The sequence below is a fragment of the Octopus bimaculoides genome, chromosome 1 (genome assembly GCF_001194135.2).
Source record: "Octopus bimaculoides isolate UCB-OBI-ISO-001 chromosome 1, ASM119413v2, whole genome shotgun sequence".
Taxonomy (NCBI): Eukaryota; Metazoa; Mollusca; class Cephalopoda; order Octopoda; family Octopodidae; genus Octopus; species Octopus bimaculoides.
In genome coordinates, this window is record NC_068981.1 from 135,160,470 (window position 1) to 135,181,345 (window position 20,876).

The following is a 20,876-nucleotide window of genomic DNA, read 5'->3' on the forward strand; positions in this document are numbered from 1 at the left end:
GAAGGAAAACGAACATACGTGTGTTGCCTCTCTGCAAAATGTCAGAAGTAATGGAGATTAAATACGCTTTACACCGCTTAAACTGCCAAAGGAGTAACTGTAAACAGCTGAATACTTGTCAGTGATTGGTTGAAATTATCGAAACGACAATTTTTTACATGAAATAACTTTGAATACAAAATTTTTTTTGTTCTATAACACAAAATAGATAAGTATACGAAGTTTGAGAGTCTTTCGGTACCAAAAACACTACATAAAACATAAATGAAAACTGGTGCCCCCGTTTTGAACTAGATCCGAATTTTGTACTTTATTTTCAATGAAAACGTTTGAAGGAAATATAGAAAAAGAATAAAATCTTGTACCAATTACACCTGTCTTTTAATTAATTCAAATTAATGTACCTCATCTTGAAAAGTGTAAAATTGTTGACAGTTGACATCTGGGATAATTTTAGTAACAAATCAAACAGGTAAGATGTATTAAGAATATGAATATGTTTATTCATAATGCTATTGTTTTTACACCTGCTAAATTTACCTGCCCATAAAAGTCAAATTTAGTCAGAAAGATCAGCTAAAATTATGTAACTAAAACCACTGGCATATAACCAGCCATTTACAAAATTTCAAATCTGTATGTAGAAAATTAACAAAGTTACAAGCAAATATTGTGGACACCCCACTTGAACCTGAATAAATCAAAATTAAAGTAAACAGATAAGCATTACATTTGACAAATTAATTTTAACAATAAAGGGTTAAATGGTCAAAACTGTGTAGCTGTTCACTTACTTGTGATCCTGGTAATGGTGGGAACGAATTAGACTCAAATTCAAATAATGGCTCGGTAAATTTGTTATTGGTAGATAATTGTGATGAGGTTTGGCGCTAAAAAACAGAAAGGAAAATGATTTTTTTTTTAAATTTAAAATACTAATGATTTATATTAAAATATTTTATTACAAAGTACAAAAGTAATACAAAATACACTCACAGATAATTTAGAATTATCGTCCTCTCTTTTTCTCCGGTTTTTATAAATTTTCCTGTAAATGTACAAAAGGGGGTATGAATTAATGATATAAAATATAGGGGATTTTGGAACAATGACTCACACAAGGTCATAAGTTCTAATGCCAAACTACAAATAATATCCCAAATTTTCTTGGTATTAACTTTAGAAGATACGACAATAATAAAAACAAAAAATGATAATATGGAGTGCTGTTTCCCTATAGAGTTCAATCTATTATATCAATTTAGGAAACCAAATAACCAAAGTATATAACATAATGAGGGAAACAATAATCTCTGGTGCCATACCTCTGTGGTTGTGGGGCTGTAGAATCTTTACTAGAATCTGATAAGTGGCTGATAGGCATTGAAGAACTGGAGTCTACATTGGTAGATGAGTGAGTAGTAGTAGTAGTAGTTGTAGCACTACCCCCGGTTGTGCTAGAATGATGATGGTGGGCTGTATGACTGTGATGACAATTGTCAACACCTTTCCGGTTGGGAAACAAAGGTGGTGTCACATGGGTATTTTCTGTACTCCTTGGACTGGACCGATGAGCATTTGGATTCTGGTGACGATCATGAGGTAACCGACTATCGCTACTGGCTCTCTCTTGATTAAGACGATTTGGCTTTGCAGTACGACTAAGGGAGGAGGAAAAAATTTAACCTGATAAATGCTGTGATTGATAATTTCATTTTAAATTTGTCTCTGCCTATATATATTTGTCTTATGTAAGAATGCAGTTGGGGGAAAAAAGCGCTACATTAGTGGACATTCACTGGAATTTAGGAGTGTACTCACTGAGAGGAATTATTAAAAACTAAATATCCACTTTTCTAAAAATCTTATTAAGTATTTAGTATTGCAATTCTGGGAGTTAACTATTAGTTCATGTTAGTTTTGACTGTATTAAAGGAAGAAGCTATTTCAACAATGTATTGTATCAAGTTTGTATGTACATGTGTGTGTGTGTGTGTGTGAAACAAATGTAAAGTAATTGGATTTATTCAGATTTGAATTAACAATGCATCTCATAGATTTGAGACTTTGCTGATGTGACTATTTTTAGAATGACATTGTAGGGTTGGTGTGAAAGGCCAGATATGGCAAGTATCAACATAAAACAGGCAGAATATTTGGACCAGATATGGCCAGTTTGAATGCTAAATGGTTAAATTAGTTTAGAAAACGCTAATAACAGTCTGGATGATTTAGACTGTCATAACTATCTTTAAAAACGAAGATGTTAATTTAGTCCTAGATTACAATGGATTATTGTGGCTTGAAAGGTCTTGCATGATTGGGACTGGCTTAGGGGCTTAAACAAAAAAGGAAAAAGTTAGCAATGCTGAAAGGACAAAAAATACAGAAACTATATTGGGTGTGTGTGCGGATTGAACTTGTAACCATACGCTCAATCCAACAATCTACCGTGCCTCCAGTGATAACAATACATTTAAATCTAACCATGATAATAAGCTGGGTGTCTAGTTCTCTCTCCACAACCATATACAGCAGTTTCCACACTAATATATAGTGTCACAGTAGATAATGTGTTTCAATTTTATCAATGGTTTCTAAAGAAAATAGTCCATAAACCTTAAAGAGTAAGTTTGTTGAGATTATAAACACTGATCTACTCAGCACTACAGAAATTGAGTTCAATAATGTAGCACATATCTAGACATAGTCCATAAGCTTTATTCAATACACTTCTGTCCTAGATATCATTTTCAAACCAAGTTCTGGTTACACAAGAGTTTAATCATTTATACAGAAAATTTACTATCTTGGTAATTGCAACAGAACCATCACGAAATATGGGAATAGTTTACATTAACTGCACAATGTATATTCTAATAATTAATCCCTTCTCCAGTTTTACTCTGAAAACGTATAACATTTATGTGGATAAATGACAAACATTACTACTGTTATGCCTAAATGTTAACATTCATTAAGTAGGGTCAGGATTGACAACAGCTCTACAAGTTATAGAAGTTAAATGTGTCACACTCATCAAATAAAGCACAATCTACTTGCTTCAATTTCTAAAGCTGAAAACTAAGTAGCCCTCCATATTAGGCCAATCTCAGAAAAAATACAATCCTCTTCTTAAGTGAGTTAAAATTTTAAAATTTACATGCAGTGGAAATAAAAATAACAAACTGCTAATAAAGCTCTACAGGCAAAATTGAAACTAGATGCAATTATCATTACTACATAAGAGTGAATCCTCATTTTGTGCTGCTAAAATGCAATTTAAGAACTAAAGATAGCGGACATATTTATACTTTAACTATAATTTTCATTATGAGTAGATAATACTTACCCAACACGCATATTTGGAAATTGATGTCTACCAGGAGTGTTTAGTTTGACACCTGTTGCTTGGTATCCATTCATTGCAAATACCTTAAGAAATGAAAATAATTCTTAAAGAAAATAAATTCTAGAAATATAGATAAAATTTAAGTAACCAATGAATAAAGATAAAACACAACGATTAGCAGTAGAAATTTATTTGAAGCCATGATAGATAAAAGTTTTAAAAAGATTTTTACCATGCTAGGATCCATTATGGTGTGACCAGCTGGTGGCCAAGAAGGCATGACAGGATAATATAACTATAAAAGGAAAGAAGAAAAAAAAAAGCCATTAAGCAAGAAACAATCATGAAGAATTCTCCCCACTTGCTTCAATAGTGAAGCTTTCTGTAACTCTTTGACTGACTTCCCTTCGAAACCACCACTTCCTCACCTCTAGCACTACAAGCATGACCTGAGCTGCAAGTTGAAACACTTGCAAGATTATAATGGACTAATCCCAATTATGCATGGATAATCTCCTGAATTTAAAATTTCACTAAAGAATTTTCCTTGTCATTAAAAATTGATTTTTTCCTCTCATTTTGGTATTTATATAGAGCAGTATTTCTCAACAATCTTTATGCCATGCTCCACTTCAATAGGGGAAGAAAAGCAACCATGATGAATGAATGAATGAGGGAGAGAGATAGGAGAGAAGAGAGAGTGGGGGGGGGCATATTGTGAAGAAAAGTTCTGATTAAAACTAAGTTTTATTCACTCATTACTTTGGCTCCATTCTAAAGTAACTCATACTACACCAAAATATTGCCATAACCCACCTTCAGAAACACTGATCTAGAATTAGTTGTCATTCTGAGTACAATCTCAGTATCCAGCACACTGGGCAGGTTTCTCTCACCATGACCTTAGGCTGACCAATACCTTGTAGGTGGAATTTGGCAGAGAAACTAAGGAAGCTTCTCATATATGAATATATAAATATGCATGCTGATTTGCATTGCTAGTGGATAGAAATATGAAGAAAACTGGAGCATCAAATTAGACATTCCTTACTATTAAAAGTGCAGTGGAAGTAGTGATCAGCATGTTGGGAATCTGTAACCAACAACACTGTTGTCACAAATTCAGATTTAAAAAAAAAACTAAATAGAATAAGAGAACAAAATTATTTTTACAGCATATACTGCAGAATTAAAACACTGGGAATTTTAGCCACAAATGTCATACCTGCCCCAAAAGAATCCTTCCCTTCACAAATGGATTGTGAACTAGATTGAATTCATGAATCTCAAAAAGGTTCTGTGAAAGGTGCATCTCCTTCTTCAAGACACACACACACACACACATACTCAAAAACTACTACAATATTGAGATGAAAGAAAACCAAGTTATACACACTGAAATATTTATCAGTTTTTAGCCTCTTATTTGATGGCTTTTTTTTTTTTTTTTTTTTTTTTGCATAAAAAAAATTTCGCTTATCTATACAAGTTTCATTTCTGAGAATCAATGACAACGTAATCACTACTCAGATTTTTTTAATAAATTTGGTTTATAGTCTTTACTTGGCAATATAAAGGAAACGTCAAATCATATTTTGCATTATGTGCTGATTAATAAATAATGATAATGTAAAGCTGAAATTCCTGCAGCATAGTTTCAAAGCCTGTCAATATAATGCATTACATTATATTTCATTTTAAATCCTTTTTAACTTACAAAGTATACTTTAAAATCAAAATACATTTTTCAGAATTGTGACATACTTACTTGCTGAAAATTTAAATTTGGTACATATGCAGCATATCTTTGTGTTGAATTGTAAGCTTGCTGTTCAAACTGCGGTTTTAACCCATTTCTCGGTACATATGTTGACCGTATTAAGGGTTTAGCTTTTATTCGAGCCTGTTCACAATACAAAATTCAACAGTTTAATATGATGATATGCAAAATACAAGTGCATAACTCTTCTTAATATTTTTCCTACACAAATATATATCAAGAATAATGGCTGAGGCAAGGATGGTTTGACACTGGTTATGTGAACACAATGAGTCTGTACCATAGTGAGAAACAAATAATTCCGGAAACTGCAAAAACAAAAATTTGCAGGATAAAAAAAAATTCACCAAAACTATCCTGAAATAATCAGTTGCAGAATTGATGACAGAAAAAATTGATAAAGATAGTGCAATTCCTATTAGGCTCACCCCATAAAGTGAAGTCGTTGTACTGATCAAATAGGTCATAAGATTGTTTTTATCTAAATGACCTAATTAGTATTGGGGGTTGTTGGAGTGGAGATATATCTAAAATAAAGAAATGGAGGGGTTTCAGACTAAATACCTCTGCTAATGAAGAAAGTTACTTTAAATGAAAGGTAAGGACAGAAATTAACATTACAACTAGTAGTAGTAGTAGTAGTAGAAGAAGAAGAGAACATGGTGTGAATGAAGGTAAGTAGTGTAATCTGATTTGGTTCAATCTAAGGAGATAGGTAGAAGTTGCTTTTATAAACTGATCAATCTTTCAGTATGAAGCAGGTTACCAGGAAATTCTGGTACGTAAATTTGTGTCTAAACACTTACCATTATTGGTTTTCCAAGAAAAGACTTTACTTCTTCACGTAGATATTGATAGGCTCTTTGAGCATCTTCATCAGAGTCAAAAGTCACATACCAATTATCATTGTGCGCAAATTCACAGCTAACGAATTTGGGGCAATTGCTACCGGAAAATAGAGTTTCAACATCCTATAAGTGGAGAGAGACGAGAAGTTATAAAAAAGATAAGCAAAATTCATAGGCACATTATGACAAGTAATATATTCTAAACAACAGTAGCATTAAGCTCATATCGTCAAACCTAGCAAAAAATGAATTTTTACTATCTTCAGAGTAAAATTTAATATTTTTTAAACATATTTTCATTCAGAAATTAGTTTGGTTATTCTTTCAGTTTAATAGCCTGAATTGATAGAATATGCATTGAATTATTAAGAGAACCTTACTTGAACGGGAGTAGATGCTGGAATTTCGCGTAGTATCACAATACATCTGTTGTGATTAGGCCGCACCTTTTCACCTTTATCATCAACTTGTACATTCTGACACTCTATGAAGTAACATACAAAATCACAGTATAAATACAGTGGATATAGGTAGTAAATTTAACATTAAATGGGAAAATACAAAATGTTAACAATTAACAATAACAGGGTTTTATGATTGATATATTTCAAATAGTGTTTTTCTTACTAATTCAGCCAAGAAAAATTTAATATAAATTAAAGGAATTCACAGCAATTGAAACAGATATGAATTTTTCAGCAACTCACCTCGAAGAACATCCACAACCAGGTCGTGATTATTTGTCAATCGCTGAACCTGACTGAAATTTGCAACAGCCGATATAGCCACATACTGGTCAGCATCCATTTGTGACATTAAATATGTATCAGATGTCAAGTTTTCTCTGTAAAATGAAATTTAAGATCAATTTTAATTAAATTCATAAGCTTATATACAGTAATCTCTCTACTATTGTGGGTGTTACGTTCCAACCCCCACCCCCGTAATAGGTGAAAATCTGTGAAGTGGAAACAGTACTGTAGTGTATTTTCTTATTATTCTTACAATTTGTATATATTTATCTTATAAATGCAAAACAACACCATGGAGAAGTTGACATAAGCTTAAATAATGAACCATGGTATGGGAAGGCATTACTGTGCATGCACATTGTTTTAACATCCACTTTTTACAAGGAACAAACAATTTATTGAGGCATCCACCTCACCTGTTTCTAAGCAAGACAATATTTTGCCATTGCCAGATATGTTCCCACACAATACTGAAAATGATCAATTGTGCTCATTTGACAATAATACTCACAACAATCATGTGAAGACAAGACAAGACACACATTACACGACAGGCTTCTTTCAGTCTCTCTATATCAAATCCACTCAAGATTTTGGTCGGCTATGGTAACCGACAACCTACCATTTTACTAAGTTTCATTGTACCCATGGTCTTCGAAAGTCTGTGAAGACATGTTAAAGAATTACAGGGGACCGACATTCTGAGAAGGAAAGAAACTAAGCTTTACTGACTGGCAATGGGATCTTTGCGGCAATATAGGTGATGTGGGAAGAGAGACAACTCAGTCAAGACAGTCTGACTGGAGATGACAAGTGATCGACTAGCTCTGCAGTTATTTCAGTAACAACAGAAAGGTTAACACAGCTTGTATGTGTGTGTGATTTCATGCTTATCAGTTAAATGGCCAGCCTTTGAATGTGGTCAAGAATATCTAAGTGTGTAGCAGCAGTATACAATTTCTAATCAAAGTAATTTTGGGGGTTTGGGGTTATTTTGATTCCAAAGAGAAAGGTCCATTTTGAGATGCAAATTTTACTACATTAAGGATCTGCATTGCAAAGAAGTTTGATATTTGAAACAAATGCAATGTGAACTGGTCACGCATGCATGTTGCACTGTGATTTAAAAAAAAAAATCTATGCAATGATTAAACATTTCCTTTTTGTTATGAATAAGACACAATTGGCCAGACCTCCAATGGAAAATGTTCCAGGCTTCTGTTCATGGAGGGAGTAGAGATTTAGTATGAGGTACCTTAACTATCCATTCATATGTGCAAAAGACTGAGGAGGAATGAAAGATGGTGTTTTGTGGGAGTGGGCATTGTTGGAAGAGAAAGCAAAAAGGTCACTGATATATAAAAGGAAAATGGGGGGGGGGGGCACTGACAGGAGGGGAGTAATGTGCATTGATCAAGTGTGGATCAAATAGAGCTTTATCAGCATTATGATAGCCTAATGTGACATGAAGCCAACAAACCAAGAGACAAGAGGCGGGTGGAGCCCCATAAGCAGATAGTTTTGACAAAAAACTTTATATGCCAAAGAGGGTAAAAACATTTGATGTTGAAAGCAACAACACATTCATCAACAGAGAGCTCATTACTAAATGATACAGAACACTATAGAATCTTATGACACCAACATTTTATACAAGCCTGCGAAAGTTAGCAAACAAAACAAGTGGATGAATTTATACCATATAAAATACTGAAAATAATTGCTAGTAACTCTGCTTACCAGTCCATGACACCACTTTAGTTCACATCAGAATTTTTTTTTAATAAGCAAATATCTCATGAATATTTAATGAACTCGTGTTTAGTTGAAATCCCACCCAAACCTTTATATGATTCACTCATTTCTATTATGCTGGCATTATCACTTTTATTTTGTAATATCATTACTTTTTTTTTTTTTAAATAGAAATTATCAATATAGAGCAAAGATAGCCAAATCCTTCTGATACCAACTCACCTGCACTCATACTTCTCTAATACTAACATCATGATCTAAGCTGAAACCCTTTATCAAAAATTCATTCTAATTCATGTTCCAAACACCAGTTTAACAACAAACCTATTTTACAAAAATTCTTGATTATTTTTTTTTTTAAATATAACAAAAAGATTAATTAATTCCTTCCATAACTTGCTTCTTTTTTTTCTTTTTCCTACTATTTTATATACATAACATGAAAAAGTAGTTTTAGATCAATTTATTGTCAACACCTTCAGCACTAACAAATATATTTTCCTAGAAATTTTTTATAAGCACAGAAACCCTAATTTTGCTACATCCAAGATACTCAAAAGAACAGTTAAGCATTCCCCTATAAATCTCTCTCTCCTATTGAACACATTGCCTATTATGACTGCATTCTTAGTACACTTTATGACTTTGTAAACTTATTCATAAATAAATTTGGGGAACTACAGTGATACAAAATTGGTTAAAAACAAAATAAAAAATACCTTGAGAAATAGTACTCCAATTGTGTCTTGAGCAACCGACGGATCTGCTCTTCAGACAGAGTCCCATCAAGCTGAGTTTTACTGTCATCTGGAAGAAAGTTAAACCATGGAGAAAACAAAATTGAAGAAAATTAAAATATAAGCATGAAATATTTTTTTTCTAGCTAGCTACAAATAGGTGGAGTGCTTCAAATACCAAATGGTAACTAGTTAAAAGATACTGTATTTGGTGGAATATAAGATACACTTTACAAAAAAAAAAAAAGTCTCAGAAAATCACCCAAGGCCCTATTACATACATTTTCCTGAACATGCACTGCTGAAATTGCGGTATGACTAGTATGCTTGTGCATATTTTATGCTATCAAATCCAATAACTCATAACTGCAAATGAGGAAAATGGACATCTGAAAAGTTTTGATTTCAATTATTGCAAGTGCAGTGTGAAAATTTTACAAGCAAATTTCATTTATCAATACTAGTATTAAGAAATTTTAACAGCTTCTTAGTCTAAATTGCTAGAGTAAATCTATTATTAATGTTTTTTTTGTTTTTTTTTACTTAGCATGAATTTCTAAAGAAAATATAAAAATGTCCAAAAGACACCTAAATGAAAGATATCCAGTCCCTAGAAGATTAAAGTAAATGAGGTAGAGATGATAATCTCCCTAGTTGTGCTGCAGTGATACATGAGCAAACTGGCTGTGTTGATGACAGAAGTGACATCTCCAGTTATAAAACCCAACCTTAACTGCAAACTTAAGTGTAAATGCATTGACAGTCAGCATAGTGCACATTGATTTATGTTGCAGGCATTTGTAGCGCAGACATGTGGAGCTCTGCTGTTTTGCATGCCTTTTCTGATACCAGTTTGCAAAAATGGGTGAAAAAACAGCAATGATACAATTACATAATTTTCTTATTTGCAATGGTCGAAATTGAACAAATACAGAATAATTATAGAGAAATACTGATGATTGATTAGCTACCAGCATATTTTATTGTCTGAATGTGATCACTTTATTTTGAAATTTAAGAGACGGCATACAGATTCTAGGATGTTATGTGTCTACACTCAAAGATTGGAACTCTGTATAACATGTGATTTTTCATTGCAAATTTGAATATTTGGTTATGAAGTGGAAGAAGTAGCTATTTCAGCAAGTTACAAAGGAGCAATGTCTCTAGACTGTGGCACAACAGAATGATTGATAAAGAAAGATTATAATCTTATTTTCTTGTACCCACTAGAACTCTATTAATTTTAACACATCAAAATTTTCATGAGAAACAACAGCAAAAATTAAACTTTCTGTAATTTGAAAGGGATGTATATATATATATGAGAACATTTTTCCATCGTTTTTGATTAATTTCACTTAAAATTAAATATTTCATGGTACATCTAATATTGTTCTCATATCGTTACCTTGAATCTAAGATTTCATAACTACTTTAATCACTTGAGCTCTACACTAAATTCAAATACCATGAACTGAACTTGTAGGCTTTTTGAGCACTAAATTCATCACAACCACATCCTTGTTCAATACCCATTCTCATATGGTTGTACCAAGACTTTGTAGTCAAAAGTTGAAGTCAGTAAAAATGTACAAATTGTAATATAATGAGCTAAAAATGTTCAGTTTCACAGATACTAGTTTGTTTGCTGCACCAAAATAAATGAAGTTTAAAGGATTTCTATGAAGGAAGATCTGGTAGAATCAATTCTGTTTCTTAGAGAATAATGCTAAATCTTCGATTTCAGATTTTTTTTGTTTTAACCTCTATTCTACAGATACATTGTTTCTTAAAATTTTGTAGGGCTAAACTTTTCAATATTTTGCAATATAATTTTTATTTCATTAATGTAAACCTTTCAGGTTACATTCACTTAAGTCTTATTCCATCAAAGCTTTAATATCGAAAATGAAACGTTACGCATCTGATTTTTAGTTTCATAAACAGAAGTCAGAGTTGGAATCAATGGTACCAAATGTGTTTTGTGTACTGACTCCACAGCCCTCGCTTACACCCAATTTTCTTCTTCCTTACAACATAAAAGGGGAAGATCTTGAATTTAAATGTATTAAAACTGAGTACACTACCTTGCAAGGCAACAGTTTCAGTTGTAGAATATATAATTGGATTACTGGTTGCTGCAATTCCAGTGGTCCCAATTATTGTCCCACTACTAGCAGCTGCAGAACCAGAATTACTACTCTGATCTGCTGCTGGCACTGTAGGTGAGGTTGTCAGTGTTCCGGGTGTGGCTGTAAACTCTGCAGATGTAGCTTGTAGTGGGGATTCAGCTGCAGTAGCGACTGTAGAGAATAACCCACCACCAGTCTCTAGCTTGTTTATGTCACCATTTGCAAAGTGGAAGTTTCCTGGGAAAATATTAAAATGATAGATAGTAAGAGAGAAAAGGTACTTTAACACAAGAATATACCTTATAAACAAAACAATGTTACTAGAGAAATTTCTTTAATAGTTTCCAAACAAGCATATTAAAAATCACAGCCATTAATGCTTAAAAGGAAATCTATTTCCCATAGGTTTCTTTGTAACATGCAATCCAAAAAAGGCTTCATGTCATGACCAAGATTTTCCAGAACACAATGTTTCCACAATGCAGGGGATGCCTGTACTAAGAACCTACTACCTCATGTCTTCTGTTACTGCCATTTATAGGTTTAAAACAAAATTCATTGTTACAGCAAAATGCTATGAAAAGCTGGTTACAAACCTATAAATTAAACTTAGAGAAATTTCTGCACAATCGTGGTTACAGTTAAAAATATAAAAAGAAAAAACATTACAAAACAAAAATGCCATTAAGAGAGAATACTAGGGCTTTTTTTTAACTCCCACCATTTTTTATTTTTATTTTCCATGTGAATCCAATTAAGTCAGAACTTTCTGACGCCCAGATGTACATATTTTCTGTAAAGAAGAGAATATACAACAAATGTTTGCTCTTTTGACCACACCAGCAAGGATAAAAGGTTAAGTCAAACCAGGTGAGATTTGAACTTGGATCACAAAGTGACAGCCAAATACCATTTTATCTGCCATCTACTGCTCTGATTATATTTAAAGTATTACAAAAGATTAAAGAACTATTTCATGAAAGCTATACAGATTCCCTACCAAAACAATATAATATACACATTTTTTTTTTGTTTAAATAACAAAAATAATTAGATCTTTGTTTAAAATGATCACAAGTTAGAATAAGGCAAATTAAAAAGAAAAATAAGTCGTTATCAATAATAAATGAAAATATCTCAATAACAAAAGTTTTAATTGTAAATACCAAATAGGAATAAAATGCACAAGCATAAAATAATACAAATGTTCACTGGAGGGTGGGAATTGCATAACACTGGTAACTTAAGAAACAGTAATATTTTGGAAAATGGATATTTTTAAGGAAGCCAACATGAGAAAATTGGTCAGTTGTTTTGCTTCAGCTCTAACTCAAATCACTTTATGACAATCCAGTTTTTTGATCACTTAATCCAGAATAGCTTTCCCCCTAAAACTAGAATTATAAGCTAGTGAGCAGCCATTTCCACCTTCAAATTACTTAAATCAGAGTTTCCTACATTCTATATGACTATCAATTGTCAAAGCCAGCAGGTATTTGCATCGCTCTGCAGCTGAATACAACACTTTTTTGTACTGCTTTGGCAAAGGAGTGGTGTCAGCTACAGGCTTTTCAAGGTTGGGGAATGATTGATACAGTTGATAATCAGTTAAAACACGAGTAAACTGTCATTTGCAGGAGAAACGTAGGCAGAGAGATAGGAGTAAAGCTTGACCAAGTGATTAGTGTGGGATGCTGGGTTACTGAGCCTACACAGAGTGGGACAGATATGCAGCAAAGTAGCTCAGGAACAGAGAGCATTGAAGTAGCAATGAGAAGGAAAGGGAAGGAGAAAAAAGAGCTAGAAAGCAGATGGTACACATGGATCAGAGGTTGTAGTGTGTTCATTATTTTTGCAAATCAGTAGAATCACTTCTATTTGGATGCAGATTCGGGATTTTTGCACAAGTGTCCCAGCTATAGAAGTAATTCCCTATTATTTCCTTAAGCTGCGTTAAGCATCATCAAGCAATAAAATCCTTTCTGATTTTGAAGGGGAATGTTGTTTTGGGACTAGCAGTTTTGCATGTGGGATATTAAAAAAAGATATGCAAGACATAGCAGTTACAGCAATTGTAAAACTTTTAGTAAAGGGGTAGGGATTTGTTCATGACAATAAAAAGTGAGATACAAGATTATTTCCTTTACTAGTGATTACATAATTTTTTTTTCCTTCTGAGTCTAAACACTATTGGATGAAAATGAATGTGATCATCACCACATTCCACACCTTTGTTTTGCCTACAAGAGCTTACTATTACATTTTTTTTTTACTTATTACAAAATTACAAATATATATATACACACACATACATAGTTTTACTTGTCATTTGACTGTAGCCATGCTGGAGCACCACATTTAGCCAAACTTCGACCACAAGGCATTCTTTGTAAGCCTAGTACTTACTCTATCAGTCTCTTGTGCTGAACCACTAAGTTATGGGGATGTAAACACACCAACATTGGTTGTCAAGCAAGGATGGTGGGACAAACACAGACACACACACATATATATATACACACACACACACACACAACGAGATTCTTTCAGTTTCTGCCTGCCAAATCTACTCACAAAGTTTGGGTGGCCCGAGGCTATAGTAGAGGACACTCGCCCAAGGTGTCACACAGTGGGACTGAACTCCGAACCATGTTGTTGGTAAGCAAGCTACTTATCACATAGCCGCCACTGCACCTACATATAAAATTTATGCAAGTTCTCAGTCAAATCGTCCAACCCATGCTAGCATGGAAAGCGGACGTTAAACGATGATGATGAACAAACACTACAACTCTTGGTAGCCATGTAGTCTAGCAAAGTTGGAACTTCTATATTTATATTGCACAGCTGATGTCAAATTAAACATGGTATTTAAGTAAATAAAAAAGAAACAATATAGAAAACTGTATTAAAAAGAGAAAAACAAAACCAAAAAAAAAAAAAAAAAAAAAAAAGGTTGAATATATCTAAGTTTAACTTTTGTATGATTCACTCTCATATTTTACCTTCAGTGTATCAAAAGGGCTTTTTGGCCATATTCAGCTGCTTAAGTATTTCTCTCAAACGTATTAAGATATTCAGGGCAAAGCTCCAAGCATTCATCATCATCATCATCATCGTTTAACGTCCGCTTTCCATGCTAGCATGGGTTGGACGATTTGACTGAGGACTGGTGAAACCGGATGGCAACACCAGGCTCCAGTCTGATTTGGCAGAGTTTCTACAGCTGGATGCCCTTCCTAATGCCAACCACTCAGAGAGTGTAGTGGGTGCTTTTACGTGACATTTTTGTTTGAAAACCTCAATTACTGGCAAATTAAAAGTGAAATGTCAATCTATTCAAATTATGTTCAAAACCTCCATATGAAATGAGTTATTTCCAGCACACACTAACTAGCCTGATCAATATCTTATATCTGGTAGACAGTGAAATTTAACGAAAGGTTCTCACTTTTTTCCATCGACAGTCATTTTCTGTTGAAGAATGGCTTGCCTTTCTGCTACATTGCAATATCTGTTCACAACTTCAGATAGCTACATCACTTTTGAGTACCTCATGAATTCATATAAATAATGTATTAACCTGTTTCTGCTGTCATCTACAATTACTTGATCTACCAATAAGCAAATGATAAGCTCAGTTTGTTTAACTGTTAATATGAATCTAGTTCCGTTTTAAGAACAAAATTTCAAGTTAATTTACATTCTTAAACACCAGCTTAATACTGGCACTCCGTTGCTTATGATGACAAGAGTTCCGGTTAATCTGATCAACAGAACAGCTTACTTGTGAGATTAACATGCAAGCGGCTGAACACTCCACAGGTACATGTACCCTCAACGTAGTTCTCAGGGAGATTCAGCATGGCAGTGAGTGTGACAAAGCTGGCCCCTTGAAATACAGGTGCTACACATTTTCTGTCAGCTGAGTGAACTGGAGCAACATGAAATAAAGCGTCTTGCTCAAGAACACAATGTACCGCCAGGAACCGAACTCACAACCCTACGATTGCTAACCAATGACTAAGCCATGTGCCTCCACAACCAGCTTAATAACTACCAAGTTATTTAACTTAATTCTTCATTATTTTCAAACTTTACTGCAAGAAAAGGAGTGTATTTCAACAGAAATAATAATAAGAGAGTTAACTTTGTTTAAAATTACATATGATGCACTTCATTTGCTTTTTATTGTAATATATAATTGCTTGTAAATTTCCTGTTAGCTGCTGAAATTATTTTATCACTAAAGTTTACCTTGCATGTCTCTCAAATTCTACATCCTATTTCTTTGGTCTACCAGTTACATACCAAGATAAGTGAGTAAAAACAAGAAATATATATTCTTTATGAACCAAATCTTAAATGTTAAATTTTGGATTTAAATGTTTATTCACCACAAGAAAATGGTTTCTTACATGACGTAATTCATTTGTTCATTGATTAAAAAAAAATGTGTCTGAAACAGCTGTAGTGAACCTTAACCCGTATGTGATTTTACTGGTACAAGTGTATCATAATCATCATTTAATGTCTGTTGTTCAGGCTAGCATGGGTTGGACAGTCTGACTGGGCTGGCACGCAGGAAAGCTGCACCAGACACCAGTCTGATTTGGCATGGTCTTCTATGGCTGGATGCCCTTCCTAATGCCAACCACTCCGAGAATGTAATGGTTGCTTTTATATGCCACCTGCCAACATGCACTGAGAGCTACCATTATGGAGAGAAGAGCATCAAAAGGGAGTCATAACCTACCACCCCTTCGTCCATGGATAACCATGTCACTTTTATAACTAGTTTAATTGCTAGTTTGATTTATATTAAAATAAGTCATATTATTTTGACCAAATTTCTCAATATGGTGAAAATAATCTCACCAAGACCTAGCCACATCAACTATGGTCCAGCCCCAGTGTACTTCTTATGTTGTACACATGAAAACACAGATGTAGCTTATAGAAAGTGCACTTTAGTAGCAAAACAAGTCTCACAGAAATGCTTGTATTTTGTAAGCAATGCTAGCTTTCAAATGCCCAATATTATATCATGATCATTGTTTTAATGCCCACTCTTCCATGTCTGCATGGTTCAGACAGAATTCATTAAGATTTTCTAGAGCTGAATACCCTTCCTGTCACCAACCCTCACCTGTTTATAAGAAGGTAGTATTTTTTATATGCCACTTTCCAACTGCTGCATGATGCCAAAACAAAAAGCCACAATCACTTCCACTCATGTATAAATATATTTCTGTTGAAAGTGTTGGGAGTTTGTTTGAGTTTCCATCTACCAAATCTAATCAAGGTTTTGGTCATCCTGGAATTATTGGTGCAATGCACATGTCCAAGATATTACAGAGAGGGAGTGGACTCTGAACCATATGGTTGGAAAGTAAACTTTTTAACTGCCCTGCCATGCCTGCACTTATGTGCATGCACGTGCACACACACAAATCTCATCATCATAATTTAAAGTCAGTCATCCATAATATGTCGAATGCTTTCAAAAGGATTTGTTGAGTCAGTTGACGGCCAATGGTTAATATACCTTCTTAATTACAATCACTGTACAGAGGGTACCAGATGATTTCTCATGGCACAAGAACTAGAGAGGCCACTAACTAACAAGACAAAGAAAAAGCCTCCTAAACTGACTGGTGGTGCAATGGAAAGTGGGGGTGGCTTTAAACCAGGTGATGAGGCTAAATAAAGTATGATAAATGAACAAGAACAGAAGTCTTGCTATATACAAAACACATGCCCACCCAACATTATACAAAGGTGGGAGTAGCTGGAAAGAGAGATAGGATCATGGTGACATGGAGACAGAATATACATTAAAGATGCAAAGATGGTGAGGTATAAGAGAGAATATGAGCAGAGGACAGGAACCAGTGGGCAGATGAGTTAGTAAGTATGTGAAGAGGGAGTGACAGATGGTTGAGATAGGGATAGAAATGAATGTAACGAATGAATGAACAAGAGTGATCCCGGAAGGTGGTAAGTGGTAGTACAGAAAGAGTGGAAAGCTGAAGTATAATAAACCTGTAGATAGTTATGGTTCATGGTGTGCAGGGTGGAGGAGACAAACAGTAAGAGATGGTAGCAGAGGAATGGAGAGATAGACACAGCAAGTGCTACACTTACACAGGCACAGTTGTTTCCCAACCACATAATTCTGGGTTTTGTCCCACTGTGTGGCATTTTGGCCAAGTGTCTTCTACTATAACCCCAGGCTGACCAAAGCCTTGTGAATGGATTTGGTAGACAGAAATTGAAGTGTGTGTATTGTATGCATGAATGTAAGCATGTTTTTCCTTGTCTTAACATCAAGTGATAGTTGTAAATGAGTGTCACCTGTAATACAAGCAGTATCATTCATTTCCAATACTCTGAGAAAGCATGCCTAACCATGAAGAATGGCCATCCAACATAAGCAAGAGGGATAATACTTGCAGTCAACAGACAAAGAAATGAAATAATTTCCTTTTAAGCTTCAAGTTATTTTTATTGGTAAGCAAGCAAAGAGAATATTTGGGCCAGATATGGCCAGTTTAAATGCAAAGGTGCCACACAGTGGGACATGGCCTTGTAGTTGGAATGCAAGCATCTCAATCACATACCCACAGTTGCACCTATCCTTTTAGTTTTAGAATTAGAACTAAAATGTTCAAGCTGGAAACAACTTTTTTGAATTATGAAAATTCTCATGCATTTTTAAGTAGCCAAAAGTATCTGGAAAGACACCTTGTTTAAATATTTAAAAATAGTATTGCTCACCGTCAGTACTAATATCATCCCACTGATGAATGTCCTGTTGTTTACTTAAAAACACAGTTGCATTAGGGTTTAATCCAGCGCTCTTCTGAGTGACCTATCAAAACAAGACAAAAATTAGTCATATATAGAGATCAAATCATATACAAATAATTAATACATTTTCAAAAAAAAAATCTGAAAGTGATTTTTAAAAAAATTTTCACTTATAATAAAACAAGTGTTGCTTGCCCAACATAAAAACTGCTTAGTGTAAGAAAACAGCCTTATAACCTAATTGGTTTAACCCTTTTGATACCAACCTATCCAAAATTGCCCAAGAAAAATTTTAGTCAAAATTATTAAACCACCCCAAAACAGTCATAATAACCTATTCATATTTTAATGAGGATTGCAGCAGAAAATTCATTAGTCTATTCATGAAAATACATGGTCTCACTATGTAAAGACTTGAGCTGCACTATTTGCCTTTATTGTGCATGATATCTGAGCACAATCAAGCAAACTGGAGATAATCTATACAAAATATTATATAGTAAAATTTATGAGCTTGGATTAAATTTGTATACCATGGTGAATGAAAGATACCAATGTTTCAAAAGTAACCTGTACCTGAACTAATTTCTCTTTCAGAAAGGTCAGTCATAAAAACTTAGTATCCTTAAACTCCATTATATTGTTAAAATGGTCACGAATATAATGCTATATATAATAAAAGTCTATTGCTATATTTGAATTATTTAAAAATAATTCTTTTCCTTTATTGAAATAAACTGTATGGTGCTGCAGCACGGCCACAGTCCAATAACTGAAACTACAGAAATCATAGACAAGACCATGTCAGTAATATCTACTGCATTAGTCACTATATCAGACTTGGGCAACCTTTTCTCAAGAAGTGGGCCATCTAAGATATGGTTCATCATCTGGTGGGCTGCTCCAAAAAATTCAAGGCAGTTTTTCATAAGGAATGCAATTCAAGGAGTCCCGTGGACCACAGGGTACACATGATTGCATTATACACTGCTCAGGATTCTTTCTTCATGTATGACACCTCCTCAGGGGTTTGAGGACACTGGATCGCAATCAGTTAACAACTTGCATTTGTCAATTTTTTTTTTAAACTTCTCAGCATAGGGGGTAATGGCTCCCATAATTATGGCCACAGTAAAATGGATGGTATTAGCAAATATATTACAACACTTAAATGAGAAAAAAGATTATTTTGTCCAGATATTCACATCACCATAAACTCCAGTTATGATGCAAAATCAGCAGCACTAAGGCCTTTTTCACTAACATCATTCAGCGCTGTATGTTGAAAGGAATATCCCACACTGACAAGAGAGAAGGTACAGTATAAAACTCACCAAGGGTAGCTCCACAATGCCATTTATGTACCTCACATAGTGAGAGCAAGACACAAACTAACTGATCATTGAGAAGGGAGCTGCTTGATGCTACACTGAACCAGCAAAACTGTTGGTCTGTCCTGATTAGAATTATGCAGTAGTGGAACTACATTCCATGTTGTTCCAATCATTGTGATTGGCCGCATTCTGGTGAGCAATGAGGCTAACATAAACCTCAACGGCATGTACAGTCTCAAGCTTGCCGTCTACATTTGGCTCATGGACAACTGCACCACACTAGTGGGGAAAATGAACCAACAATGCCAAAGTCATGCAGAGAATGGAGTTACTGAACCTCAAGTAAAGTTGTTTGTTGCCAACTAAAATACTGAAAATGAAAATCTTATGAGCCAAAACTGCCCATATTTAAATTTTAAAATAATAAATCTTAGAAGAGTTAAACTATCCAGTGTCAAATGTATTGAAAATGTGAGGTATAAACAAAAGAGTATGGCTGAAAACAAAATATACAGAGATTATATATCTATGACTTCCAAATACAATAATCTTTAGAAATTCCTATTTTTCTCTAACAAATTTTTATCATAGAATCATTCTGAATATATTGACAATTACAGGATTCTACTTAAATTCAGTTTAGCAAATTACATGAACAAAAGACGATCCATAGAGCACATTCTATAACGTCAGTGATATAAGTTCCGTGTCAACAGATGGTAAAAATACAGGTTACACAACGAGAGTTAAAAAAACAAAAATCTTACTCTGCTAAATAAAAATTTAGGGATAGGAATATATGACATCCCTCAAAATAAATTAACAATGGAATCCAGTCTCAACCAACTGGCAGAGATGCCACCAAAATAAACCAGTCATACATAATGTCTTTAGATAAAACCCTATGAATGTAAACAAAGATCGAAAGAACTGATGCAATTATTGCACATAAGTACCCTTATTTAGAATATTTGGAACAGTTAGCTACTAATTGTATCTGATGCAGAGGCAAATAACCAAGCACAAATCAGTTATCATTTGAAAGATAAAATTTCAATTGATGTTTTACAACTAATTAATGTTTAAAAAAAAAAATCAAATTCCTAATTTTCATCTTTTTTTTTTTTTTTTTACAATCTTAGTTTTACTGTTTAATACCAACTATAAACATATTTTTATATCTTGTTTATTTAGGGTGAGGGTGTTCTGGAGCATCTATCCATTTGTATACATGTAGCGAAAATGAAATTTGTACATTTTTTAAACGTGTATTATATAAACTCTTTTACACATTATAGATAAACTTAGAAATGGAAAGAACAAAGTCGTAGAGAAAGTTTTCGTTTAAAATACAAAAACTATATCCAAAA

At 33.9% G+C, this 20,876-nt stretch overlaps 1 protein-coding gene across 7 annotated transcripts in view; it reads right to left on the bottom strand.

Annotated features, from left to right (window-relative positions):
- LOC106871491 (la-related protein 4) overlaps positions 1-20,876 on the bottom strand; it is a 60,239-nt gene that overhangs the window by 3,815 nt on the left and 35,548 nt on the right. For 5 of the 7 annotated variants that reach the window (XM_052970996.1, XM_052971000.1, XM_014917972.2 and 2 more), the window contains 12 exons: positions 18,140-18,233; positions 11,315-11,596; positions 9,207-9,294; positions 6,688-6,824; positions 6,361-6,464; positions 5,939-6,103; positions 5,121-5,255; positions 3,585-3,647; positions 3,353-3,435; positions 1,326-1,661; positions 997-1,048; positions 795-890 (listed from right to left, as the gene is read on the bottom strand). In XM_052970996.1, the coding sequence (XP_052826956.1) occupies positions 795-890; positions 997-1,048; positions 1,326-1,661; positions 3,353-3,435; positions 3,585-3,647; positions 5,121-5,255; positions 5,939-6,103; positions 6,361-6,464; positions 6,688-6,824; positions 9,207-9,294; positions 11,315-11,596; positions 18,140-18,233 (1,635 nt within the window). The remainder of the gene's footprint in view (positions 1-794; positions 891-996; positions 1,049-1,325; positions 1,662-3,352; positions 3,436-3,584; positions 3,648-5,120; positions 5,256-5,938; positions 6,104-6,360; positions 6,465-6,687; positions 6,825-9,206; positions 9,295-11,314; positions 11,597-18,139; positions 18,234-20,876) is intronic. The other 2 variants (XM_052971005.1, XM_052971003.1) reach the window with 1 other exon arrangement.